This window comes from Gallinula chloropus, assembly GCF_964237585.1.
Source record: "Gallinula chloropus genome assembly, chromosome: 5".
NCBI classification, from domain to species: Eukaryota; Metazoa; Chordata; class Aves; order Gruiformes; family Rallidae; genus Gallinula; species Gallinula chloropus.
Genome location: NC_140090.1, coordinates 429784 through 457670, shown reverse-complemented (window position 1 = coordinate 457670; position 27887 = coordinate 429784). Strand labels below are relative to the sequence as shown.

The window sequence follows — 27887 nt, the reverse complement described above, 5'->3', positions numbered from 1 at the left end:
ATTTTTCACCTAGTGTATATAGTGCTCCCGTTTGACAGAAGTGGGATGTTGCACACTTCCCTTCAACAAGAGATGTGTGAGAGGGGCTGTTGAGCCTGGATTTGCCCCTCCTTGGCTGGGCACATGGACGTTTGCTCCAGCACCTGCAGCTTTACCTGCCCAGCCACGTGGGAACTGAGCGTGTCCACGAGCATGTGCTGGGCAGCCTGGAGAGAGGGTGAGCTCTCCCTTCATAGAGCCTCTTGGGTGCCTTGGCCCAGAAGCTCCAGTTTGAAGTTTCTGGTTGTGAAGTGGGGTCTCTCTGAGTCGGGAGGCAGAATGCAGCTGGGGAGATGGGTGCTGCTGCAGTCTGTGCCCGGCTGCCCGTGGCACTGAGAAGGCAGCCAGCACCTTGCTGAAGTGGTTCCTCTGCGGACAGCGTGAAGGATAGGTCTGGGCTCTGCGGGCTTGGGGTGCTTCCCCGGAGCTCCGCTGCTCCCCTTCCTCACCTCAACTGCTCGGAACGCTCATTCAGCACCAGCTACCCAAAATTGTGCTTATCTTTATGGAGCTTAAGTGGGACTTTCTAAAAACAGAAAGATAAGCCTCTAACTGCAGCTGCTATTTAAGCATAATGTGAAGTAGCAATCTTGCAGGCTCTGGAGTGCATTCTTTGCTGCTGCTGTCACCCGCCAGTGCATTTCCTGAGCTCTTACACTGACGTCTTCCTGGACCTGCACAGTGCAAGCAAGGGCAGGCTTTCTCTATTCTGAAAGTGGAAATCCCCTAAACAGTAATAAATTGTTGTGGTTTTTTAAGACTTAAAATTGTGCAATTTTTCAACTCCCCTCATGTTGTTGAGAGGATTTGCTTTTGATAGCTGTGTTTTTAAACCTCTCATGTTGAGCTTCTTTTAAAGTACAGTTACAATGGCTGATTAAGTGCATAACTTTCCTGGTGGTAGAGTTGCCTATTTAAATGTATCAGTATTATTGGCAGGCGTATCTAAATCCTACCTCTGAGTGTTTATTTTTTTCTGTTATCTGTAAGTATATAAACCAAACCAGTTTGAATTTGGAAGGGGCGAAGAGCACCTCAGTATCCCATTTAGAAGAGACAGAACCAAGTAACTGGTGTCACTGACGCTGTCTGATACCTGGCAAGAAGAGAGCAGTACCTTTTAGTATTATCCTTGATCGTTGTTTCATCTTCCCTACAGTGATTGCAGTATTCCAGCTGTTACTGCGTCGCCCCATAGTCTCTGTTTTGCATCCAAACAGGCAACTCCTACATACAATTTGCATAGCTTTAGATGCTCTCCTGACTTTCCACGTGACCCAGTGAAGTTGGGTGTGCAAAGCTGGCTGTGCATCTGTAGACTGGGAGGATCGTGAGTGTCAGTGCAGTGTGGAACAGAAGCAATCAGGAGTGATAAATGAGGTGGTTTTCGGGATTTCTGCTTTCCCCCTTCTTTTCCTTTGCCTCAGGAGAGTGTGATTTGGATACAGGCATCCCAGCTTCGTGCTGTTTTCAATGGGGCTGTCCTCTTGCTAATTGTCTCCTGCATTGAGTTTGTCCCTGTTTGGTGCAGGACTTTGATCGTCCAGCCGGGGCAACGTGGAATGTGGGCAGGCAGGATTATGCAGGTGGAGGTGGTACAGAATCAGTGGGCATCCCTGGGATGGGCAGACACGCTTCAGCGTGGGTTGGGATTTGAGCTTGGCATATGTCGTTCAATAGATTCTTCTAGAGTTGCTGATCTCTGAACACAAGGACCCGCGTGCCTGCCCAGCCAGTCCTACAAAAAGCTGGCAGGGATGCTAGCTCTCCCTCCCTGTCCCTGGTCACCCTGGCTGGCAGTGCTGTGGCAGAGCCCCGTTTCCAGCCTGCTTTCCATGGAAGTGAGCTGGTGTATGATTACTGCCTTGGTTGTGACTCTGTAACCAGTTGCACCGGTTACCTCTTTCCCCCGCAGTGCCTTCCCCTGCCCTGTCACACCACGTGGCAGCGTCTGAAGCTTCACATCCCCACTGTGTCTCCTCTGGTGCTCTTGTAGGACAAAACAGGGAGATTGGACACAGTCTGCCCATGACAAATCTCTGCTGTTCCTTCACGCTTGCAATTCTAGTGCCTGCTACTGGGCTTGTGTGCTCAAGTTCCCCTGCTCAGACAAGAGTACAGGGCAGTGAATTAAAAGGTAGAAATAAGAGTGATGGTGTTGTGACCAGTGTCTGAGGTTCCTTTGAAGCTTTGGATTTGAGCTCTGAAATACATTTGTGTCATGTTTCCAGCCTTTCAGGAAATGAGGCAGAAAACCAACCTAAGCTGCATCTCTGACAGGTAAACTTTGATGCAAAACATTGCCATCTCATGACAGAATTGTATGCCTGTGGGAGATTTTACAGCAGGAGATGTTGTTAACTGAGAGAAGAAAATCACATCGTAGTGTCATCGTAGGGTGCTCACAAAGCTGCAGTCTGTCCACACAACAGGAAGCCTGTGAACACCGGTCTGAGAGCTCCTTGTTTGAACTGAGCTTTAGTAAATGCCCTGGACCCTTTCCCATCACTCAGTATTTGTTTCCTTTCTTGGCTGTTTCCATGCTTAATCTTTATTCCTCCAGTATATATAGTTTTCTGTCCCTCTGCATTTTCTTGTTGCTCTGTACAGAATTATCTACGTTTTGTACTGTAAGCATCTAATTCAGAGCGTGGTTAAAAGTATTGACGTTATTTAATGTAATATTGGCTTCACTCTCCTCTTTCCCTTACAGCACATCTGCAAAAAATCTTGATGCCTAGCCAGAGATTTTACCCTGAGTGCATCTAACATGTAGTCACTGCTCCTGTCACTCACCCCTACCAGGGGAAGGCACAGGGTTGGCTTTGTTGGGAATGGGTGGTGTAACTGTGTTTACCACCACCCGCTCTGTCTGATCAGCTGCCTCTGATCTCCTCTGCTCACAATGTCACTTGTAAATTCTGGTGCTTCACAGCTCTTCCTCTCTTTACAGAGCTCATAGTATTGCTACTAATACTTTATAGAGCATAATCCTCCTACCAGTACTTAATGTTTTCAAAGGTAAACAAAGTCAAATATACCTCAGAATAATAATTCCACTGATATCTCTCTCTTTTGAGAGATTGGAGAACTGATGGAAGTGATTTGGGCTATAAAAGCCAAAGATGCTTGTTGTCTAGTTCATGCAGAGCTTGGTCCTGCATGCAACTTTCTTTTCGTTGGGTTTTTCCCCTCTAGCTCTGGGGACAGAAGTGGAGAGCCCCATCTGTTTAAATACAGCAGTTTGCACCTACTGCATTTCTAGCAGCAAACTGAGTCTTGACATGTGGATCTGTTTCAGAGCACAATGAAAAGAAGAGCACAATTTAGTAATTGGTTTCACTAACATGGAGTTTTATTCTTTGCCACTCTATAGCCATGTGTATTAGAGAACAGAGGTATTCCCCAGTCTGTCTCTTGTCTACACAAGTTTGACATTTCTGTAGTAGTCATTGAGCAGGATCAGCTGTGGGTTGCATTAAAGAACTTCCAAATGTATCCTGAGTAAAGCAGAGTTCCAACATCATCAGTTTCTAAATTCTGCAAGGGCATAGTTTGATTTTCTTATTTCTCCCTGTGAAAGCCTGTTTAAGCTGCTGCTCGCTGGTCACTCATTCCTGAACCACAGGTCTGGATGCAGAGAGGGAGACTGCAGCCCCAGTGAAGATCTATGAGTCTGTGTGACCAGTGAAATCACACCACTGATCTGTCTGGTTGGTTTTTAAAGGCGGGCTGTGCTGGGGGATTGGTGGTGCCTTGTGCCAGACATCTCGGTGGTGCACATTACACACACTGGCAAAGCAGGGAGCTGTGGGGGTCTGTAACTCTTCAGCTGTCTTTTAAAACTGTGGTTGTAGCTGTTAATTTTTATTGTTGGGAAAAGTGTTTCCATAGGGGTTTTTTTCCAACATGACAAAATTGAGAGGAATATGTCTATAAACGAGTACAGAATAAATTTGGTCCCATGCTGCTTCCAGCTGAAATGCATCCAGCTCCAGTTAGTGCTCACTGTATCTAGCGGTCCTGTCCCGGTAATGCTGGGTAATCGTTTTACAGGGCCAGGGGAGACATGAGTGGAAGCTGAGTAGTAGCTGCAGCAGCGTTCTGCTGGGCGGTGGTTATACCTTTCAAGTTACTTGCTTTCAGGTGGGACGCTGGGAAGGAGCTGGCGTGGAGCCCCTGTGCTGAGCGAGGGTTTGGTGGTGGTGCTGCACGTCCACAGGCACCGCTGCTCGGCCGTAACGGGGTCTGAGCTACCTTGTTCTGCGACCTTCATTCTGAAGGGCTTCCCCAAAGGACTGGAGATGCTCCCACCCAAGCCAAGAGCTTATCCTGCTGTGAAGGGCTGAGTGAGTGATGAATGTCTCTGTCAGCTGACCACTGGTTTGGGTGGTGTCCCTCTTCCCCACAGCCTGCGTGGGGCTGGGACTGAGCTGTACCCCTGCAGGTGCTTCTGCTGTTTGCTGGTCGGCAGGACTGGCTGTGAGCTCTGGTCAGGGGGTCCTGCTGGCAGGGACCTGGATACGTGGGCAGAGCAGAGCTGCACAGACTCGGGACAGCCAGAGGTTTGGGGTTTGGGGGGCTTGGGGTCTGTCCTCCTCTTTAAGGCAGGGAGCCTTGTTGACTCGACTACTGAACACTGTTTATTGCCAGTTACCTTGTGGTACCTCACACGTTTGTGAGGCGTGGACACTCTCGCTGCATCCTTCAGGTGACAGAGATTCTCCTTTTCCTCAGCAGAGCTCCAAGTGGTGCCTCAGGCTGAAGGATCTGATCGTAAATCTGCCTGTATTCAAAGCAGCTGTCTGGCTGTACCTGTCTCAGCTCTGCTCCTCAGTGGTTAGTTGGAAAGCTGTAAAAAATAGTAATCTCATGAGCATGTTACGACTGGATATTTGTGGATGTGGAGAGTTTCCTGCTCACTGGAGGAGTTAAAATATGGAGCCATCCCTTCCCTGCCCCCCACCCCCCGCAGGCTGTCCCGTACTGGGAGCTGTAACAAAACCACATGTATCTAAGAGTTAGGGAAATAACTTCTAAGGTGTAAAAAAGGACATAGCACCAAATACCTCTTGAACCTGTGTGTATTTAAAGAAAGAGAGGAAAGACTGTGACCCGGAAAGAAGGAAGGCTGAGGAAGATGCAAAGTTGAGCAGCAAGATAGCTGAACGCCTCTCCCAGGCTCCTCAGGCAGTGAATCTGTTGTGTGTAGGTTTCTTGTTACAGGGGTGCAGGGGGGTTTGTCCTCTCCTTACAGAAGTGGGTTTCTCCCATGTTGTCATCAGAGATTGTATCTGCTTTCCTGGTTTCACCCTGAAGTCCAGGTGAACAGAACTGCACTACTAATGCGACACCGTAACAGCGTGTTCAGCCTGTGGTGTGGTATTTGAAGTGTCTTGACTTACTGTGTCTGGAAACCTTAAAACCTGTTTTTCATGTGCATCCTTAAGCCATCTTTCTCATAGTCCATCTTCAGTTGCTTGCATCATCTTGGCAGGTGGCTAAGATGTCATCTGCTGTCTCTTCATCCCAACCCTTAACTACAGGCTGGCACACAACACAGAGCTTGTCTTAGGTCGGTCACTTGGTCGCACCGAGCTTGACAGTGCAAATCACTGCTCAGTCTGTGGCTGAGCAACACTTCATCCTCACAGCAGGATGGAGCTGGTGGGAACTACTTGTACCTAGAAGTGTACTGACAGGTCTGTGAACTAACTCAAAAACACAACAACAACAACAAAAACCCCAAACCAAGATAAATTTTAATTGTATCTTCATGTAAAAGCTGTAGAAAATCAGCAAGTCCTGTTTTGATTTTGACTTTGGCATATACTGTAAAGGATGAAAAAAAGAATCTGAGAGCTGAGATATGGGCCTTGTTGCTTCAAGTGTAGATTTGTAAGAGTAACGTGGTTGTAAAGTATGTCAGGATTTGGACGTAAGAACAAAGTCTCCCATCCTGGGTGAGATCTAACTGCTGGGTCACGACACGAGAGGCAGGCACAGTAACTGTGAACCTAGTTTTTTCAGGGATTAAAGCCTGGCTGCTTGTCTTCCAATAAGGAATCAGTTTTCCATACCTAAAGGGGTGATTAGCACAACTAAGTCCAGGGAGTATATTCAGCCAGTAAATCCCAGTCTTGCTTAAGGAAAACATTGGTTTTCATATTAACTCCTCTGGAGTTTGGCTTGTACCTGAATAGGCTCTCATGAATCCTGTGTTTGGTGTTCCCTGTTCCCATAAGGCGAATGTGAGAATCTCAGCTGAGTTGGGGTTCCTTCCTCACCCAGAGTGCCCAGCCAGAGGCACGGTGGTGTGGACTGGGTCCTCTGTGAGGCTGGGCCTTCCTCACCCGGCTCTTCCTCACCCTCCTGGCCACGCTGGTGGTCAGAGGGAGTGAGCATGTTCCTTTGTGCTGCTCAAGTACGTAGGTAGGAGTGTGTAGGCTCTTATCTGGAAATCAAGATTATTAAATGAGTAACTTTGCCAAGAAATGTGTTAATCGGAAAAATAGCTGCCTGTGTGGAGGGGTATAGCTCTCTAATTACACCTCTTAACACTGATTTACACACACATTTAACACTGACATCCTCGTCAATAATGTGATTGCTTTTCATCTGAGTGTTGTTATTGGAGACTCAGTGTTGGGCATATTTTCTGTTCAAATTACAGTACCTTTCAGCTAGTTCGGATGTACTTTTCCTTGGCTGGTTTGTTACAGGAATGTACTGCAGATAGGCTGAACAGTTATTTCAGCGTTGGGGTGAGAAGAGAATGAAATGACAAATAAGATGATGGAAAAGACAGATCGAGATAATCTCACGTCTGTTCTCGTTGTTTCGTATTTTTGTAGAGGTTTTTAGCTGGCCCAGTTTTAAGCATTCGTTTAGACAATTTACTTTGGAAGTGATCACTTAGAAAGCATCAGCTCTGCGTTTTTATAGTACTTTTCTGCTGTGTCACAGAAATTTTAAAAAACCCCCACACTTTTTGAAGCTAAATAGGGGGAAAAAAAACCCTGTGCTTTTGTTACCCATATCTCTTGAAAAAATAAAAAGAAGTCTCTTGTTTGGAATAAATATTGCACTGGTTTCAGTGCTTTAGGGTATCTCAGAACTTGCCTTTTGTAGTTGAACCTTCAGAAAGAACTGGTGGTTTGGAAGTGTGGGCACGATGTGCTGGCTGTGGGTGGGGTAGAGTTCCCTTTTTCATAGTAGCTCCTATGGTGCTGTATTTTGTGTTTGAGACCCAAAGCCTGCTGCTGACACAGAGATGCCTTAGTCACTGCTGAGCAGCGTTCCATGGCCTTGAGGCCTCTCCTCTGCTCACCCTGCCCCACCAGTGACCAGGAGAAGGGCACAAGGAGCTGGGAGGGCACAAGGAGCTGGGGGTGCGCAGCCAGGACAGCCGACCCCACTGACCAACAGGTTCTCCCTGACCAGATGGCCTCGTGCTCAGCAGGAACAGTGGGGGAAGGAGGGAGGCCGTGACACCGGCAGCGATGGCATTTGTCTCCCCAGGCCCTGCTGCCCTGGGGATGGCTGAACCTGCCTGCCATGGTGAGGGGAGTGAATTCCTGGCTGGGCTTTGCCTGCACATGCAGCTTCTGCTTTACCCAGTGAACTCTCTTCATCCCAGCCCAGGAGGTTTCGATTCTGTCGCCATCCCAAGGCCAGGGAGCGAGCGAGCGGCTGCGTGGGGCTGGGCTGCTCAGGGGGGTTAAACTATGACACATCTGACTATTTAACTGATTGAAAGCTACAGACTTGTGTAATTTAGAAGGTTGTCTGTGTTTGCCGTGTGCTGTATCGTGTGCTTCTGGCCCCAAAGTCCCAAAGCATGGTGGGTGCTGCCTCGGTTACATCCTTCTTGTCATAGAATCATAGACTGGTCTGGGTTGGAAGGGACCCCAACGGTCACAGAGACACCAACCTCCAGGCCTGGATCTACACAAGGCTGCCCAGGGCCCCATCCAGCCTGGCCTTGAACACCTCCAGGGACGGGGAATCTACTGCTTCTCTGGGCAGCCTGTTCCAGCCCCTCATCACTCTTTCTGTAAAAAACTTCCCCCTAATATCTAATCTAAACCTTCCCTCCTTTAGCTTTAGTCCATTCCCCCTTGTCCTGCCATTACCTGCTCTTTTAAAAAGTCGAATCCCCTCCTGCCTATAAGCTCCCTTCAGGTACTGGAAGGCTGCAATGAGGTCCCCCCGCAGCCATGCAGGTGAACCCCTCAGGATGTGGGGCAGGAAGGCTGACAGGAGCTCTGTGTAACTTGGGAGAGTCTTTGAGATTTGGCCTTTTGATTACTTAGCAAACATTACCAAATGAAGGGAAAGCATGACTGGGTATTTGCCTCCGATATGCTTGCAAGTGTAACGGTCCATTCAGAATCCCGAATCGCTGAGTTCCAGCCATAAAAGAACTATGGAAAGTGATTTTACAAACCCAGGTGTGACTCAGGGCATTGTAACACGTAACCAGTGACTCTTTGGGCTATTGCAGCTTGAAGAGAGAGTTGTTTTTTACAAGTAAAACCTTGACAGAATACATTTAACTCTCTCAAACCTGACAAGTTGCATCTTTGACTGGTCAGAATCCTGTTAAATCGTTGTAGTTCTGCTTGCTTGTGCGATGTTTAATCAGTTCTTGTAGAAACAAGGGCCCTTGAGGGCTGGCTGAGGAAGATCCACGGGGCAGCCCTTGCCTCGGCAAGCTCGGGAGGAATGAAAGCGTCGTCTCGGAGCAGCCGGGTAGAGCTGTTCCTCGGGCGGGGCCCTCGGCACGCCGCAGCCTGCTCGGGCACACGCACCGCACCCGGGATCGGTGACCGGGAGAGCGGCTGCTGCCCTGTGCTTCCCTTTGGCCTCATTTCTTCTCGGTAAAAGACGAGCGGGCGGTTAGTATGACGGTGGCAGCGGGAGGCGCCGGCCCGTCCTCCACCGCCCGGCCCCGGCCCGGGGCCGCCTCGCCTTCTTGCGGCTCTGCCCTCACCCGGCCTCCGGCAGCTCCGCAGGGCGCGTTCGTTCGGAGCCAGCCAGGAACGGGCGGGTGGAGGCCGTGGCCCGGGCGGGGCTGCCCCTCCTTCCCCGCGGCCGGGACACGAACGCTGGCCCGGGCAGAGCGGGGTCTGGGTGAGGCGAGGCGGGGCCTGGCGGGGGTGCTGTGCGGCGCCCCCGGGCGCGGCCGTTCAGGTGAGGACGGGGCGGCGCGGCCTGTGTGTCGCCACGCCTGGGGTCGGCCCGGCTGCGAGCCGGGTCAGGGAAGAAGGAAAGGGAGCGCCTCCTCCTGTGGCCAAACCAGCCTGCGCCGCTTTCCTCTGGCCACCAGAAACCCGGCAGTGCCGCAGTTGTGCGATTGCCTTCTGCTTGCTCCACAGGCGGGATGGACCTAAGGCGAGAACAGGCCTCAGCGCAGCCTCTTCCCAGGGCACGGGTCTCGTGTATGGCTTGGGGGTCACTGAGGGGAGGAGAGGCCCTTCTCCAGAAGGCGCCGGGCCCCGGTGAGCCTCGTGTGCTGGCTGCCTTTGGAAGCAGCTTTTCTTGTCCCTTGGCGGCGTTGGAAGCTGATGGGCTGCCAGGCTCCTGCACCGTGTTACCTCCCTGACTGCTCCACTGCCTCTCATCGCAGTGTAGTTTCGTTGAAGCTGTTTGATTCCCTCAGTGGCTGTGTCACAGCTCACGTTAACCGTGTTCACAGCCCGTAGCAGCCCGGACAGTGTGGCTGACGCAGACTGCTTGCTAACAAACACTCTTGGAGCAGTCCTGAAGCCTGAACGGGAGTCATCCCTCTCATCGTGCACGTGCCACTCTACCTGAAGCAGAATGAAAGTACTTTTTCTTACATCATCTCTCTGCCAGCTTCTACTTGTCTTCTCTGCCCCAGGCTGCCTGTACTCGCCTGAGCGTCCTCTGACAACACCATGCTTTGCCTGTACTCAGTCGTGGAGCACAGGCACGAGCACAGCAAGTGGCCTGGCAGGGCAAGTGATCTGTAGGGTGATTCCAGAAGAGATCCCTTGAGGGACCACTCAACTGATCTTCCAACCAAGTGAGAAATGTGCAGCTGCTGTCTTCCAGGTTGTCTTCTGTTTCTTTAGGGTAGTCTGTGCCCCGCTGCATGCTGATGGGCATTGTAAAGACAGGTGGTGGAGGAGGGATGGTTGTTGTTAAAATACATCAGACTGAAAGGATTTATGGCTCCATTCTTGGCCTGGGAGCCTGTTTGCAGTGTAAGCTGTGTCTTGCTTTTTGTTAAAGCTGGAGAGGGGCTGGAGCCCAGAGCAGGGAGGGCCAGGCCCAGGGGAACGGCCTTCAGCTGCAGGAGGGGGATGGAGAGGGGCTGGGGGGCAGGAATCCTTCCTGGGGAGGGGGGAAGCCCTGGCACAGGGTGCCCAGAGAAGCTGGGGCTGCCCCGGGATCCCTGGCAGGGCTCAAAGCCAGCTTGGATGGGTCTCTGGGCACCCTGGGCTGGGGGGGGGGTGTGTCCCTGCCCATGGCAGGGGGCACTAGAGATTCTGAGGGCCCTGCCCCCCCTTCCCAGCCAGTCTGGGGTTCAGTGAAGGGAAGGAAGCTGCTGTTCATATTTTCTCTAGGAATATTGAGTTTGTTCTGAAAATCTAAAATGAAACATTGACTACTCTTAGCCCCACAGCCTTTCTTTTCCTTTTTCCTGGTGGAAATTAAAGCATGACATATGTGCAGAGGTTCTGAGATGCCACCTGCTTGCTATTTCCAGAGTATTAAACATGCTTGATAACTATCTCTGTAACATTAGCTAATAGTGACTTCTATAGTTAAACAAATGAGTTGCTTTTTTACATGTGCTGGAATGGTTAGTGTGCTGCCTCTGCGATAATGAAGCTTGGGATTCTTGAGTGCTAATCCTGTCGGTCCTTTCCACATTATCCATAGCCCAGGGCAGTTGGTTTAACTTCAGTGTTTTAATATCCTCCTTTGCAAAAAGAACACTAGAAGCATTATTCCCATTAACTTTTTATTACCATAATTACACTTCCATGGTGTGTTCCTAAGAGCAAAGCATTCTGCTGTTACCTGTCATTCTTCTATGCTAAAAACTGCACGTGTAGTAAACGTTTACTAATCCTGGGTGTTCTTGATGTTCAACACTAGCATTTTTCATGCATTTGGGATTTTGCTACTTCTAGTAGTAGCCTTGCTGCCTGCTTGCTTCTGCCTGGCTCTCATGTTCCATTCTGATTTCAGCTGGGGAAGGTGAAGCACAGTAGCAGCAACATACCTTGATACTAAGATGAAGTTTTCTAGCAATCTGGTTAAGTTTGGAAAGGCTTTGGAAGCAAAAAAATGTAACGATGAAAACTTGATTCTTAACCATCCCTGGCTCAAAATGTAAATAAACCATTTTAAACTATTGTTGTTGCAGGCAAAATGCCAGCCCCTGAGCAGACCCCCATGGTGGAGGAGGGGCTGCCCCAGACGGCACAGGAGGCTTCCCCAGGCCCGGGCATGGAACCAGAGGCTACTGCCACCACCATTCTGGCTTCTGTGAAGGAACAGGTATACCCATGGCTCGCTGCCGGCGCTGGGGGACTGGGCTGTGCTCTGCAGGACATCACCAGTGTCTCCTGGTGCATTGTTGGGGGAGAGCCTTGTTTTGGAAGTGTGCTGCCCAGCATGGTGTGTTCTGTGTGTCAGGAGGTTAGAGCCTGGCCACAGAGGGTGTGTTTAATTGCGCTGAACAGGAGCAGCGTTAGGGCACTGTATCCCTTGGAACGTCTGCCTGGTTGCTGGGAGTCAGACTGTTGTTTGAAAATGGAGAACAGAACAAGTGGTGTAGAAGTGGGTCAGCACTGAGAACCGGTCCCGCTCGTGCGGTCTGCAAGTGGTGTGCGGTGTTGGGGAGGTCTGCACACACAGGTCTTGGTGTGATCAACTGCATTTGGTTAGGGAATGGCTTTTAAAGTCTGACTAGGGTTTCAGTTAGCAGTACCAAGGTGGTAATGTATGTTTTAAATCTGCAACACATCAATGGGCATGTATCTTAATGATAGCCCCTATAGAGAACATAAAATTTGTTAGAAAGCAAGTTCAGCATAAATATGTAAAGTTTGTGCAAGGGGAAAAAATTAGTTCTACAAAGAAACACTCCAGCTAAAGTAGGTTTTTTGTTTACTTTAAAAAAAAAAAAAAACACAGAGAAGTGATCATCTGGCTGCTGTTGTCACAACTAGAAAAAAGGAACATCTTTCTTGGCTCAACACATACATTGAATATTCTGAATTTCAGAATAAATCTGCTTTAATCTCTCTGTTGCAGAATTTCCTGTAAGATAGATCAGTACTTGATTGAAGATATTAATTTATGTGCTAGTTCTCATCTTGCCCTGTATTAATACTAAAAATAATAAAAGGTGAGAATCAAATTACATCCTCATGATATCAACACATTTCTTACCTATGGAATCTTCATTCCTAAATGAAAATTTCCTGCAGGATGATGACATTTGGATCTTTATTTTCATGCCTAAATTAATAGCTTCAAAAGTATTTTAAGATGGCAGTGACAATCCTAATCATTTCTCAGTGATTTTCAAACCAGTATTTAATCTTCACTGTGAAGGATATTAATGCTGGAGGCTGTCGAGATCGGAGTAACCAGGGTCACCCAAGCTGGTGATCTAAGTCACTTCCCATCACCTGAGCCAGGAGCCTGCCTTGTGCCCCTCAGCTCATCACACGTGTCAGGTAGAGCTCAGGTGCTTACAGCACTGTTGTGGTAGCTGTGGGTTGGCTCCTTTTATTTGCAGTTCACAAAGACCAGGCTCACAGAGGTAGTTAGAGAAATGAGCAGTAACTGACAGTGCTGTAATTGCTGGTGGTCACCAGCCTGTAATCTCACTGCTGGGATTCCTGTCCAGAATTGCTTCTGTGCTGTTCTGACACTTAAACTGAACAGTTATGTCAGCATTGTCTGCAGTAGATGGATACATAAGTAAGCAGTAAAAGGCATTTGTGAACTTTCCTTTTCCTACCCAGGAACTGTTTTGATCTTATTCTTAGTAAAAATGATAATGGGATATTTGTTAATTTTAAACAGGTCAAAACCCCTTCCCCTCTCCACTCATGAAGGAAGACTATTAAATATGTGGACTATTAAGTAACTCAATTTTGAAGAAAGAACAGAATTGCAGTGGTGCTTAGTCGTGAAACAAACTTCAGAGCAGTTGCTTAACTTTGAAATTAGATTAGGATATTAGAATGAGTGTGAGGAGGAGGAAGATGCAAGTTGTGCTTCATGCTTGGAAATGATAATGTGGAAGAATTAAGAGCTGAACTGTTTCTTTCTGGTGTTTTTTTCTGTTGGTAATAATTATGGACACGGACATACTCAACACCCTTCCTGTATGGCAGAAAGCCCAGAACAGAATCCTTTCCAGTGCAGTTATTTACTTTATTAAGCTCAAACAGAAATTACTACACTGTTTGCTGTGGCCTGACTTCCTTTTGCACAGGAATCTTTCTTCATCTGCAGTAGGTCCGTATTTGTAGGACTTGCCACACCTTAACTTTGGTGCTTCAGGAACACCTACCACAGTGGAAACACCATTCAGAAAAGCCTTTATTATGACTTGTTAAACTGTCCAAGCTTTTAACTTAACTTTCTTATTTTTTTAATTACCACAGTAGCACTGAAATGGGTTGATAAATGTATTGGCTGACTTTGTTACACGCTCTGCCATGGTGTTACAGATACAATGAGAGGAAAAGTTGCACAGATCAGTCTATCAACCCTCCCTTTAAATAAACTCCCATTTGTTTTTTTCCTGTGACCCAAACCAACTGAAATCCAGTTCTTCACCAAGCTAGAGTGTGTCCCCTGAACTCTGAACAGAATGGAGACAGAATTGTCAGACAGCTCTGTAAATCTCCCCTGATTATATTTGAGATAAATGTTTCCATTCACTTTTAGTGCTTTAAAACAGTTTGTGCAGAACAAGTGTAATCTGTGAAGTCATTTAGATGACTGGAGCTTTGTCCCTTTCTGGCAAAGTTCAAGTGTTGTTTTAATGTGTAAATACATCCTAAATTCATATAAATTATGGTGCTACCACCATGCCCACCCCGGCTTTGAGTGGGGTAATGTGTATGGTTTCGTTCCCAGGCTGAGTTACTCTCCTTGTGGATACACCAGTCTGTTTGGGGTGAGAATCGAGGGAAGGACAGACTCTTCCTGGTTTAGTCACCTCTCCAGTAGAGCATCTCCTTTGTGAACTCAGGGCAGTCCTATGGGTAACTGCAGTGAAACTGAAATGGATTTTGGCCTTTTGGATTTTTCTTCTTTTAGTGGATCTGATGATGGGGTGTGGGTTTTTTGGTTGGTGGGGGCTCTGTTGGTTTCTGTTTGCTGCTTGGGGAGAGGGCTCCTGTCTGTGGGTTTGTTTTGGACACAGTTGTTGTTGGGTTGTTTACGTTTTTTTTCAAAACATACAATTTCTAAAATGTCAGGAAGTTTTTACAGTACAATGGATAGAAATATCTCAGGAAACACTGAAACAGGTTTTCTGTAAAACTAAAGCATTATTATATACACATCTGTATTCCTGAATCCCAGTGAGTGTCTGGGTAGACGTCAGAGCTCTGTACAGAGACTCCTCTCCATATTAAAAGGAAATTGAGTATTTTCACACTACAATAACAAGTTGTTACAAATTGTAGGGGCAGCATCATAGCAGTTAATTTTTTATGGGTTTGTGTCCAGCTCTGGGGTCCCCAGGACAAGGAGGACATGGAGCTGTGGGAGCCAGTTCTGATGAGTCACGGAAACGATGGGAGGGCTGGAGCCCCTCTGCTCTGGAGCCGGGCTGGGAGAGCTGGGCTGGCTCAGCCTGGAGAAGAGAAGGCTGCTGCTGGGGAGAGCTCTGAGCCCCTTCCTGGCCCTCGAGGGGCTCCAGGAGAACTGGAGAGGGGCTGGTGCCCAGGGCAGGGAGGGACAGGCCCAGGGGAACGGCCTTCAGCTGCAGGAGGGGGATGGAGAGGGGCTGAGGGGCAGAAATCCTTCCTGAGGAGGGGGGAGGCCCTGGCACAGGGTGCCCAGAGAAGCTGGGGCTGCCCCGGGATCCCTGGCAGGGCTCAAGGCCGGGTTGGATGGGGCTGGGGGCACCCTGGGCTGGGGGGGTGTCCCTGCCCGTGGCAGGGGGGCACTGTGGGGCTCTGGGGTCTCTGCCCACCCAGGCTGGTCAGGAGTTCTGTGACTCTGATGTAGGAGCAGCAGCTTCCAACTTCTCCAGAGAATTCTCTTTTTTTGACTCTGCTGCTGTAGGGGTGCAGGCTGCCTGCAGCTGGATTTGGGATACTCTGGTGCAGAACTGGCAAGATTAAATGGGATCGTTTGGAACTGTGAATTTCCTGCTTAGCCTGCATGTTTTCCTTTCCAGTGGTGGGGCTGGGAGCAAAGGTCTGGCAGGAAAAACCACCAGTCACCGAGTGCGCTGGGTTTAGTTTCTGTGCTAGGACAGCAGCACTTGCACCAGTGGCTGAGTTGTTTTTTTAGTTTCTTGGCTCTTTGATCTAGTTGTTTTTAACACCTAAAGATGGACAACGTTTCATATCTTCTTATGCAAACAGATGATGTTTAGAGGAAGAATCAGATTCTCTTTCTGACGAATAACTGCAAATCCCTTTGGTTTGCCTGAGGGTTTTCTTAGAAGTGTTCAGTTCTGTTTAAAGCAAAACCTTTTCTTCCTATAACTGTATTGAACAATACTTAGGTGTGCATTTTGCTCTTTTCCTTCTTTAATAAGTACCAAAGTCTTTATTTAGTTCTGGAGATGTTTTATCAGGGTTGGGGTGGGACAAGGCAAACCAGATTTTCCAGGTGGAAATAGAGGAGACAGTGCATTCTTCACCCAGCAGAAAACGTGGTCTTGCATGTTTAAAAGCATCTTTACTAGAAAAGTTTGGTAGTTTCTGTACCAGTTCAGATATGGAGCACTTGTAGTGCTCTGTAATCTGACAGTGGAGACATGTTGCTTCAACATGTTACCTGAAATAAAGTTTTCCTGATTGTGCTTTCAGTAATTTGGCATTAACATTGAACAGGACCCTGATGTCCTGATTTGCATGTAGGGAGTGATCAGTTGGGTGGATAAATGTGGATCAGTTCAGCAGTGAAGGCCATACTTCTCATGACAGGGATTTCCAAGCTTTGCATGAGTCAATCAACAATCTGTCAGCATTTCCTGAATGACTGCAAGACCTGGGGTTTGGTCACCTCTTAATAAAATAATAACTTGGACAGATCATTCTTACCCATTTAATCCCAGAGCTTTGAAGTTTACTGTTTCTGCTCTGTACAGCGTTCCCAGTTTGGGGATTGGAGTTGGCTTCCCAAAGCTCACATTCTGGGACAAAAAATATGCTGCTCCTATCTTGGACAAAAGGACTAACTCATTCCCTGATCACAGTTCCTTTAGTCATAGGAAGATCTAGAAACTAGTTTTTCTTTCTAACATGTACTGTTTGTTGGGCTTCTGACGAGAACCTCCCCTAGAAAAAGAGTCACCTCTAATTGTGGTACCCCGAGGTAACACTGGGGTATTTCTTCCTTGGGTAACACTTAGATTTAGATGACCAGTCTATCCACTGGCCATCAGCTGGGCTCCAGTCACCAGCTGGCACAACAGTATACTGGGCTTCAGCAGCAATTAAAAACCCCTGGCATTGCAGCAAAGAGTTTGCAGAGAGGGTGCTGCCCGCACAGGCAGTGATACCCAGTGTCACTCTTCCTTTCCACCACTGACTGGGCGTGAGCCTTCTACAAATTGCTTCAACTCTGATCCCTCATCAGCCAGAGCAGCACTAAACTGCTTTACCAGGCTAGTGAACCATGCAGGCACAAAAGTATTAAGGGCTTTAATGGTCTGCTGCTGCTGAATACAGAGTAAGTGCCATCAGCCAGTAACTGTAGCTGTGTCACTTTGCGTCCTGTAACCTGTGACTCTCTTTACCCAGGCCAACTTTGTCATCCTTTTGTCTTCTGCTTTGGAAGATACTGAGATACTGAGAGCATGCAGGGGCAGCTGTGTGCATGACTAAACTGTAACTGGAAATGTTACAGTTGATCTAATATGGACAGATACATGTACATTTGTTAAAATTTTGGTAGAGGACTAAAACTTTAGGTCACTCCAGTGTGATATTCACGTTGGAAAGATATCTGGTATGACTTTAAGCAGTCAGTTGCTTGATCTAGCTCTGAATTACAGCAAGTAGGGACACGTGGAACTTCGTGCAGATCTGTGCAGGGGATTAATGTGAAAAAGGCATAAGTTAACTTAATTTTGTTTGTCCTCTTTGTTGCACATTTTTATGTGCAAAATGTAATTGCCTTTTCTTTAGCCACACTTGAACTTTCCTGTGTGGCTCTGCACTGGATGTTGCAGCTAAATGAGAAATGGCAAATGCAGGGTGAAAGTGTTCCTCTGGAATGCAGGCCGTGCTTTCTTAGATCATTGACTTACACTACTGGGAGAGGCCCAACTGCATTGTTCAACAGGCAAGATTTTTATGATTAGGAAAGCATTTCATAGTTCAGCTTTCAATTATGTTCTTAATGTTTCACAAGGGCAGTGGGATTTGGCAGTTGTAGCAATGTGGCATATCCCAGTGTTACTGCAATTTGAAGGAACGTCCCATCCCAGTCCTGCCTTCTACTACAGCAGCCACTGAGAACTACAGAAGCCAAGGAGCCACAAGATAAGTGTCTGTCTGTAAGGCATCACCTCTCTCAGATGTCCCACTGCCCATCCCTGCTCTGGCTAGCCAGGCATGTACCGTTCAGAAGAAGGCTGAGTTGTCTTCACTGCTTGCACCATTCCTGCTGATTCTTGCGAGGTTGTCACCAGAAAACCTGCAGTTAGCCAGCTGGACCACGCTTTGTTTGAAGTTCTGAGTTACCTGTGTTCTGCCAGAGGTTTTCAAATCCCAACAGGGCAGGAAGAAATCATCTTCAGTTTGGATATAGTGAATGTAGACTCCTTATTCTCATCCATATTACTTGAGGGATACAAGTTCCACATGGACAAAAAATGTTGGATCTGCAATGTGACATCCTAGTGGGGTGCAAATAGAAAGCACAGAACTTGCCTCTCAACCTTCTGCTACCCGAAGCCTAAAACAGGAACATGATGGTCTCTGTGGTCAGTCATGCAAAATACGTTCCTGTTAGTACCTGGATGCAAGTACCAGCATCGTGTGTTCTCACCTGCCAGCCAGCCACCTCTCAGGGGTGCTTGGCTTTCACATTAAAGAAGCTGTCTACCTATTAACTTGATATAAAGAAAGCACACTGAGGAATGAGAAAAACACAGCTTATCTTCCACTTGCTGTATTTTATCTTGAGCCCTCTTCTGTGCTGCAGGAACTAGTATTTTCTGTAGCTGTTACACTTATGTGGTGTTTTGGAGAAGCCTTGTCTTGCACTGGTCATTCCTTCAGGTTCAGTAGGGCTTTTCTGTCTTTTATACCTGTGATAGTTCTGTACTTATAAAATGTATTATTGAATTTTTCAATGAGCTCAATTAACTGGTTCATCTTCTAAACATCCTCAGGACAGAGGTGTGTGACAACTTAACTTGACAAAGCTGTGCTCATGTAGATACAAGCTGGATTCCCAAGCCCAGACTTTCTTCTTGTGTATCTGACATGACAGTTGGACCTGGAGCTCTGTCCTGGTTTCTTTATTGCATGCTCCTTTTTAACTGATTCACATCAGGTAAAAAATCTTCCTGGGTAACATCAACTTTGTTGTAGGACCTGGTAATTCGCTCCATTTTTCCTGGAACAGAAGAAGACCAATGCCTAGTGATAATAACACTTGTGTTGTGATGTGCCTTCCTGCAGAAACACCCTGAGCTGCTGCAGCGGGGTGTGTTGGAGAGCAGAAGGCAGCGGAGGGAGCGCAGATGGGTGTGGACATGGAGAGGATGTTTTCTTGAGTAGCCTTGTTTTCATTAATGCCTCTGCCTGTGACGAAGAGGCAGATGAACAGAGATTGGCTGGGTGGAAACAAATAGTGGCTAGTATATGTTTTATTGTTTTATTTGTCTGATCAAAGGATCAGTTGGTAGCAACAGGCATCTTGAGCCTTGTGTTGGGATTCACAGTGTGTGTCAGTGGCAGTGCTGATTGCACTGTAAGTAATGATTGCAAATAAGGAACAGAAAACAGCTGTAAACAGGGTAACTGTTTCAGCATGTTTCTGCAAATGAGCAGTGCAGTGCTGTTTATTTTAAAGATGTATGTTTGTTACACACTGTGTAGTACACCATGGCTGACTTGGAAAGCTTGTGCTGCTTCAGAACTTGCACAGCTTCAGCATCCTTTTTTGGGTTGCTTTTTTTCAGTCACAGCACTCTCCACTAGCTGGTTAAGGACTGACTGGTGTGTCAGCTTCCAGATGGGTGTATGACTGATATTCAGACTTAGAACTGGAAAAAAAAATCCTCATTTCTGTATTTCCTTGACTGTTTTGTTGAATGCACTTTTTCCTGTTTGCTCTCCAAGGACTGTCTGGGTGAGTGTGTACTTCTTGGGAATAACATGAAGTTGAGTGGTGCTCAGGCCAGGGGTCAGGCTGTGGTGACTGTCTCTGCTGTGGGGTGCAGGTACATGTGGCACAGACCTTCTGACATTGTCCATACTTTCTAGTCCACGTACGGGCCCCTGAGATTTGCTGTGGTCTGCAGGTTACCCTGCTCATCAGGCTTTTCCTATCAGATCTCAGGATTAAAGGCTTTAGCTTTAGAATTCTGTCTAAAAGCAGGTTTTAATAAAATCCAAGTTCAGGACATATGTCCTAAAATGCTCTTTTGTGTCTGAGCATTGGCTGTGCTCAGCTTTCCTAATGCTGAATCTTCACAGAGATGCCAGCCCAGAGAGGGGTGGCCGGGAGGACAGTGAGGACTGCATCTCCCTCCCGCTGCCTCCCTGGTGTCAGTGTGTTTAGGAGAGCTAAGGCTATGCCATTCTGTTGAGCTGCTCTTGGTAGAGTAGTAAAATGCAGTGTCCCTGTGGGTTCGGCAGGGATAACTGCTTTTTCCCTAGCAGGTGGTGTGGTGCTGTGTTTTGGGAGGATGGGCTAACCCAAGATAGCCAGCCGTGGCTGTGCGTGCCGGTGTCCCGCGGCCGGGGCGTGCAAGCCCCGCACCCTGCCAGCAGCCCTGCAAGCAGTGTTTGGAATGCAGGGTGTGTTACTGTGCCCAGCGGGCTCTGAGAACAGCCTCTGAGAGCAGCAACCATTGATACACCCCCCGGGAGGGCAGCATCTTGTCTGGTGTACCTGTAACAGGCCAATGGCTGTACGCAGCTCCAGCACGACTTTCTGTCATTGTGTTGCCAGCAGAAAAAACTTTATCCCTACTTCTACAAGGTAAACCTTGGGTTTAGAGTAGCTTTTTACTACAGTGTTACTCTGACCTCTCCATAGCACTGTGGTGGAGCACTCTAGGACTGGAGCTGTGAGAGGCAGAGAGGTACGTGCAGACTGCTGAAAGCCATAGGGTGCATCACTGAACCCCACTTCACCTGGCCGAAAGGGTGTACACACTGCAAGGAGTGGAGAGCTCTGTCAGGGACTGTCCATGGGAGGAAGGTATGTGAGTGTCAGGTGTGAAAGAAGAGTTTGCACTGACTGTAATCCGTGAGGGAAGGTGACTCTGTAAGATAGCAAGGCATGCAACTACCGTGTAACACAGTTGCACTGTTTACAGTCAGAGAAAAAGTCCTTATTACTGATTTGTAGTTTAAAATTAAATTAGAAATGCTTCTGTGCTGCATTTGACCTGTATGTAAGACTTGCTTCATCAGATTATTGAATATCAATTGTTTTTAAATAGTACCGAACAGCTTACGTAAACTTCTAATGATGTGCAACACCAGCTTGAAAAATACTACAACTGCTCAAGAGAATCCTTTTCTGTCATTAACAAACACTAACTGTGGGTGGGAACACCACTGGTATCCCTTGATGGCACAGTATAGACTCCAGAGTATCGTGTGTATTAAAATCTGGAAGGGCTTTCTCTCACACACAGACCTTCTGTGCAGCACTTGTACTTCCCATGTCTGCCCTGAGCGTTACGTTCTAAAAGCCTCCTGCAAAGACTGGGCTTTGGTACCTCTGTCCCAGAAACGTAACAGAAGCTGGACTCAGGAAAGGTACAATAGCACATCTCTACCCTCAGCCCCTTTGAGATAATAAAGGTTAAGGTTTGATGCAGAAGTCAGACCATGGCATAGCTTGGGATGTGGCGGTTAGGACACAGTATTCCCCAATATACCTCGTTTGCAGGTGAAACTGGAGACTGACTCTATAGGCACTGATTTTATTATGTTTTGGCAACTTTAGGAGACACAAAAACCTTAATTGCAGGAGGAATAAAATCCACAAATGCTTAAACTTGTTTTTTCTTTTGTAACAGGTGATAAGTCAATATTTGCATGAGCCACTGGTTTAAAGAACCATTCATTGCCCACTTTAGTCTTCTGATAGTTTATTACACCAAGAAAGGGTCAAAACAAACAACAGTATTGTGATGAAACAGTGATTGTTTCAGAATTAATCCACACCCATTTTTAACACCAAGAATGCTTTTCTTTTTATTTTGAAATTTCAGGAGCTCCAATTTCAAAGACTTACCAGAGAACTGGAAGTGGAAAGGCAAATTGTGGCTAATCAGCTAGAAAGATGTAGGCTTGGAGCAGAATCACCAAGTATCGCCAGCACAAGGTACCAGTCTGGATGACTTCAATTTCATATGTCCCATAAATTAAGGGGCTGCTTAGTGGTGCTTATGTCCTACATAAATATATGTTCCTGGTAGCTTTTCACCTCCCATTAGTATCTGAACTATAAAAATCCCCACAGATTTTCTGTACAGAGTTATGGGACAGTTTAAAGAGGCTTCTCTAATAATTGATTACATATTCAGTGGAATGTATGTAAAACTTTAATTTCTCTTTAAATATGTCAAACTTTAAGATTCAGCCAAAGAGAAATACAGTAGACTTTTATACATGTCTGTATCGAGTAACAGTGCTAGCTACATGCAGTAATGCCTATTTTTTTCCTGAATTAACTTACCTACTTTCTGTTGTTACCTTTGTTTCCAGGGAACATCTTGCTGTAAGTGTTTTGTTAGCATATTTCTATAGTGTGAAATATACTTAATGTATTTCACATACAATGACAGTATACCAAAGCATTTTGTTAATATTTTAGCTGTAACTAATACTCTGGTTATTTATTTTAATTCCTTAGCAAACTTATAAATGCTGAATGAGTTTGAGCATTCATTCATCTCCAGCATAGCACATGGTTGGTAGCTGTTCAGTCTGAAAGCGTTGGTAACACTGTGTTCTCCTATGAAACATTCATACCTGCGTTTCAGGTTCCAGCAAACTTCATGTTGGCACCTACATAGAGAATATGCTCCAGCATGAGTGTGTTTTGCCTTAAATACTGTTTGTTTCTATATTCTTTCAGCAATAAAATTGGGTATCATCCTGAAATGTTTCCTCCTGTGGCCACAATAATTATTTCTGCAATTAAATGGAAAGATTTTCCTACAAAAACTTAAGGAACAGGAGCCAATTACTTGAAAGTAAATTTTAAAAATCTAATGTCCCGTCTGCCATAGATACTGTCATTTGATGGTGGTGTCACTAGCAGGAGAACTTGCATTTAAGACCCTTTGAAATACTGAAAAATACTCCTTTGACAAGATGACTTTTTTGTAACCTTCGTGCTTGCCTGTCTTCCCTCTAGGTCCAAACACTTCTCCAGCTGTTGCTCACATTTAGTTTTGAAAGCTAAAAAAGTTAATTCCTATGGAAGAATAAATAAAAGCTTCAGTTACTTTATGCCTCCAACCACTTCTAATTCGGTCTTGAATGTCCATTTTCAGTGAATTTGCCTGAGTAATGCAAAGGAAATAGTTTTTCTACGTCCCAAGCCCAGGGAATTTCAGGCATGAACACCATCAGAGGTAGCTTATCCCACAACTAGTATTGTGTAGGCTTTGGAATAAGTACCAGTATCTACGCAATAAGTTAGAACCTATACTTCTGTCAAGTACTGTCATTTACCAAGATGGAAAACATAATTGATAGCATCATGGAGTAATTTCTACCATTGGTTGTTTCCTTCTAGCTAAATTATGTTCATTTGTGTTTGGGGTTTTTTCTTAAAAAGATGATGAAAGTTTAGGGGGAGAAAATAACTAACCCATTGGTTAGCAGTATGCTTTCATATGAGTACAGTTGTGAATCTAAACTCTTGAAGCACTTGTTCTCTAGGCCATAAAATTTGCATAGTTATAACTAAAATATTCTACACAGTTGAAACAAGAGCCTAATTATATTCTTAGTTCCTATGGACACCTCTGTATTCTGACCACTGTTCTCACTTTTCTAAGTTTTCTTCTCTCAGCTGAGTCTGGTCCTGGATGGATGAGAATGCTATATACTACATCACTTGTTTTTTACTGAGGGATGTGGGGTTAAAAATTGATGTAGGCAATATGTTCTGAGATCTGTGTGCCCTTGGTTGTTTTCCTTACTCTTTAATGTGGATATCTCTTCTAAGAGATGCGAGAAGCATCTATATTTGAATTAGATGCTTTCATCACTTCATAATCAGTTACTCCCAATGTAGTTGGCAAAACTGTTGAAAGAATCTCTTGGAACAGTATCACAGCAGACACAAATATAGCAGCAAAATGTATAGCTGTACAAGGTATCTGTGTTTCCCCAAACCTGATGATGTACATGTTTTGCTAAGGCTGACCAGAAATTAGACAAACACCAAGGGGGCATAGAGAGAAGGCTTGGAAACTGCATGTTGTGCTGAGAGATGGGTCGTGAGGAGCTAATGAGCTGCTCCCAGAAACACGGAGCAGTTCAGAGAGCAAGACAGTGTTTCAGCCAGGCAGGAGAACTGTCTGACAGAGCCTTAGGTATTAAACATCCCCCAAAACCAAACCCACGACAAAATCTAGCAAAGCAAGCAGAACTGAAGTGTGAGATGTGTGTGCCTTTTTATCTTCTGCTCAGGTGTTCTGTCTCAGGACATCAGCAGGGCTTTGTGTCAGCCACAGTGCTGGAGTCTGCTTTAACATGGCTGGAACCTTCAGGAGCGTTTCATTCCAGAAGTCCAGCCAAAGGCATCCTTGAACTCGATGCTTGTAGCATTGCTTCTGACTTACCCAGTTCCAAACTGGTGGACCTGGATAAATCCTTCTGGAGGTAGGCCCTGGTGAGCGTGCCTGAGGAGGACTCCTATTTCTGAAGTACAGTTCATCCTGTTCCTGCTGGCTCTTAAGAAATGTCTGTGTTGCTTCCTACACACGGACAAAGCAAAACAGGAAGAACTGGCAGTTTAGGCTTGTTGGTTTGTTACCCACCTGTATTCACTGTCTTGTAAATGCAGGTGAGACATGGGAGTAGTTGGCTGTTGTGCTCTCTTACGAGAGTGTGAAAGATGGGAACAAGAGCAGATCTGCAGATCCTGAGGAGATGTGTAATTGCTGGAGAAGGAAGCACCAGATCAGCTGCAGCCCTTTATTCCAATACGCCTTTATTTTTGTGTACCTGGAGGTTATTTGCCTATTAAAATTATTTCTTCTCCTAATTATTTTAAGTGAGCATTGTGCTCATCACTTCTGAGATCTTTCATGGCACCCTGTACACTTTCAAGCCTTTCAAGAGCCTGAAATGACACAGGATTAGTGTTACATGTAAGTATTTAATATTTTTAGCCATGTTACCCACAAGATGAGAAGACAAAAACACTGTGAAGTTTCAGTTGCATCTTCCTACTTTGGCTTCCTGCCATAACATGCACGTGTTGCTGTGCAGCTCCCTGTGCCAGGAGGCAGCAGCCAGCGCTCCATCCCGGGCTGGAGAGGTGAGAGGCAGCAGCCAGTGCTCCATCCCAGGCTGGAGAGGGGCTGGTGCAGGTAGACAGCAGCAGGTACCTGGGGTCTGAGCAAGCCGACGCTGTAAAGCATGCTGCCTGACCTCTCTGGAGGGAGCTGGCTGTGTGACTAATTCTCCTTGTGAGTTACCTGTTGTGTGGAACTCATGAAAACTGTGGTGCTGGGAACTGAAAGGCTCATACTTATTAATTTAATGTCCAGTACTGCCCTTGTAATAGCTGCTTGTCACAAGCACTCTAACAGCAGAGAAGCGGGTAAATGGCACACTAGACTTCGTCAGTGTGCAGGCTCTTTTGGCAGCACAGTAAATCATCCAAACAGGGTAAACACTCCAAGTGCTGAATGGTCTGTTTGTGTAGCAGTGTGCCTACCTGAGGTCTAATGAGCTTTGTAAAATTAAATGTAGTTCATAGGTACCAGGATGGGTTTTTCTCTGCTCCGCACAGCAGACAATCTTCTTTCCCCACTGCCGAGTGAAATGCAGGGTGTGTTTCTGTAGTAAGCAGAGGGTATCCCAGGGTGACTGGGTAGAGCAGCACACTCTGTGGCTGAGTGATGTAAAGCTGTGCAGTGACCGCGTGGTGCAAGCCATGGCCAGGCACCTTTCCCTCATGCCATGGGCAGGTGCTTACAAAGAACATACACAGAGCAGGTGGTTGTGCTGCACAGCCCGCACGCCGTCGTGTTGCGCTCTGGCTTCTGCTGGCCTGGGGAGGAGCAGTGTGAGACCTGTGCCGCCCCCGTGCTCGGGCATTCCGCGGCGTGCAGCAGCAGGCTGACCCCAGCAGCACTGCTCCCTGTCGTTATCCCTACAGACACTGATTGCAGCTTGTTCACACGAATAGAGCCATTGGTCTAAAGCATCAGCAGATTTGCAGGATATTTTAATGTTTCTTCCCAGCCTGGTCCAGATTTGTGTTCCTGACTGCACTTACATGTCAGACAGAAGATTGCATTGATGGCTTGTACAGTTCCTTGCTTTGGGTGTTCAGGCAGGCCTGGGAATGTAAATCCAGTCAGAATCACACTTGCAGGTAGTTCCATTAGTGTTTAGGGTGAATGTACAACCTTTGATGTATATGCACTGAGTTTTGGGGATGTTCTAGGCTCTAGTTTTACCAGATGACTTCAGGAAGCGTTACGGGGTCCCCTGCTCTAACCTTTAGAACCCAAAGAGTCGCTCTGTTCTGATCCACGCTGGGCTGTCACCCTTTGCAAGGGCCTGCAGTGCTGCAAGGGCAGCCAGTGTCCTGTAGTTACTGCGGGGTGTCATCGAGCTAGAATAGTGAACTTGAAGGGGTGTTAATTCTTTCCAAACAGTCAGACGTGCTGGAGACCTGCAGTTTGAGTTACGGTGTTGTGGTGCAGGTTGGGAGGCGGTGGTGGGTGAGCGCAGCCTGTAGTGTCACAGCGCTGCTTGTGCCCGGTACGGCTGTGCAGAGGGCTGGTGGTTCCCGAGCTGGCCGGTCTGTGTGCCTGCCCGCTGGGGTGACCCCCTTTGGGTGCTGTGTTGCAGTACAGTCTGTCTGCAGCTGTAGCACTGCAGATACAGTGTTCTGAATTCATACCCAGAGCACTTGTGCTGCCTGTTTAGTGGTGGGAGAGCTGTTTGATGTTGGTCTGTGGGACGTGAGATGGCTTTGGTGCTTTGTACAGAGCCCAGCAGAGTGGGCACAGGAACTAGGGCAGCTATCAAAAAAGCTGAAAGTAGTTAAAATGCTTGTGTAAACATCTGCTAACTCTATCAAGAAGAAAAACAAACATATGAAATCTCCTTACATGGAATTTGATGGCTGCCAGTTGCTTGGACTGTGCATTGCAAATTTGTGGAGTTTAACATTTATTAGAAGAATCCCCCTGCACCCAGAATTTACCATTACACAAAGCTTTAAGCCTCATGTTGCATATAACTGTAAACGTGCTCTTGATGTCAATGTATGAAATGTAAACTAAAGGGCAAGTAAACCCACACATTCAGTATTAACAGGCACTTCAGTTTTGGCTGGCAGCTCTGCCTGAGCAGCAAGCACAGGTCCCTCTGAACAAACCCTTTGCTGCTGGGCGCCTGACAGAGCAGATGTATTCCAGGGATGAAAGCCTAGCCAAGCAGTAAACCAAAGTACTGAAGAAAAATGTGTGGAGCACATACGTCTTCAACAGAATCACATATTTAGCTTTTTACAGCTTCTCACCATTTTAGAAATATTTAATAAATAATACTTAATTTTTCCCGGTTTTGCCTTTTTTTTTGGTGGCAGCAGCTGTATATTTAGGCAGCTAAGACAGGCAGTGCAAATCACTGCTCTTCTCTGCAGAGATACTGTTTAAATCAGAAATATATTTAATCTTCTGGCACACTTAATAGAGAATAGGTTTAATGTGTTCCATGTCATATTATACCTGCAAAAGGTGTGTGTAGCACCAAGAATTTCTGTTTATCACATGTATTTTTTCCCAAATTGGCAGCTGGTTCAGTGTGTGTCTGAGGCATCAGCTTTCACGTGAAGCTGTGAGGCAGCAACGGTGCGAAATGAGGAAAGGGACAAAACCAACCACCCAAAACCCCCAAATAAGTCCAGATACTTAGGAAATAGAAGTGAGGAAAAAATAATGCAACGGATCAAAGAAAAAAATGAATAGATTGATCTCAGCAGGTTTGTATCCACACTCTGTCTTCAGGTACCAAATATTAGTGTTACTGGCAAAAAGCCCAGTGTTCCTATGTGCTATACACACGTAGTGCAGAGTTATGTTTTGATTTAACTTAGGTTGTGCTCTTGTGAAGCAGCCTGAGAAGGAAAGAGAAAATTCTTCCCATGTACATGACCCTATGGCTGATATTTTATCTATGCTTTCCTTCCGTGGCATTTAA

The 27887-nt window shown here is 46.5% G+C and overlaps 1 protein-coding gene across 6 annotated transcripts in view; it reads left to right on the top strand.

Moving 5' to 3' along the window:
* Positions 1-11448: 11448 nt before the first annotated feature.
* The window catches only part of PKP4 (plakophilin 4), a gene marked incomplete at its 5' end in the record, with an annotated part of 50028 nt that continues 33589 nt past the window's right edge, over positions 11449-27887 (top strand). For all 6 annotated transcript variants that reach the window (XM_084265731.1, XM_084265728.1, XM_084265729.1 and 3 more), the window contains 2 exons: positions 11449-11577; positions 21695-21807. In XM_084265731.1, coding sequence (XP_084121857.1) covers positions 11449-11577; positions 21695-21807 — 242 coding nt within the window. The remainder of the gene's footprint in view (positions 11578-21694; positions 21808-27887) is intronic.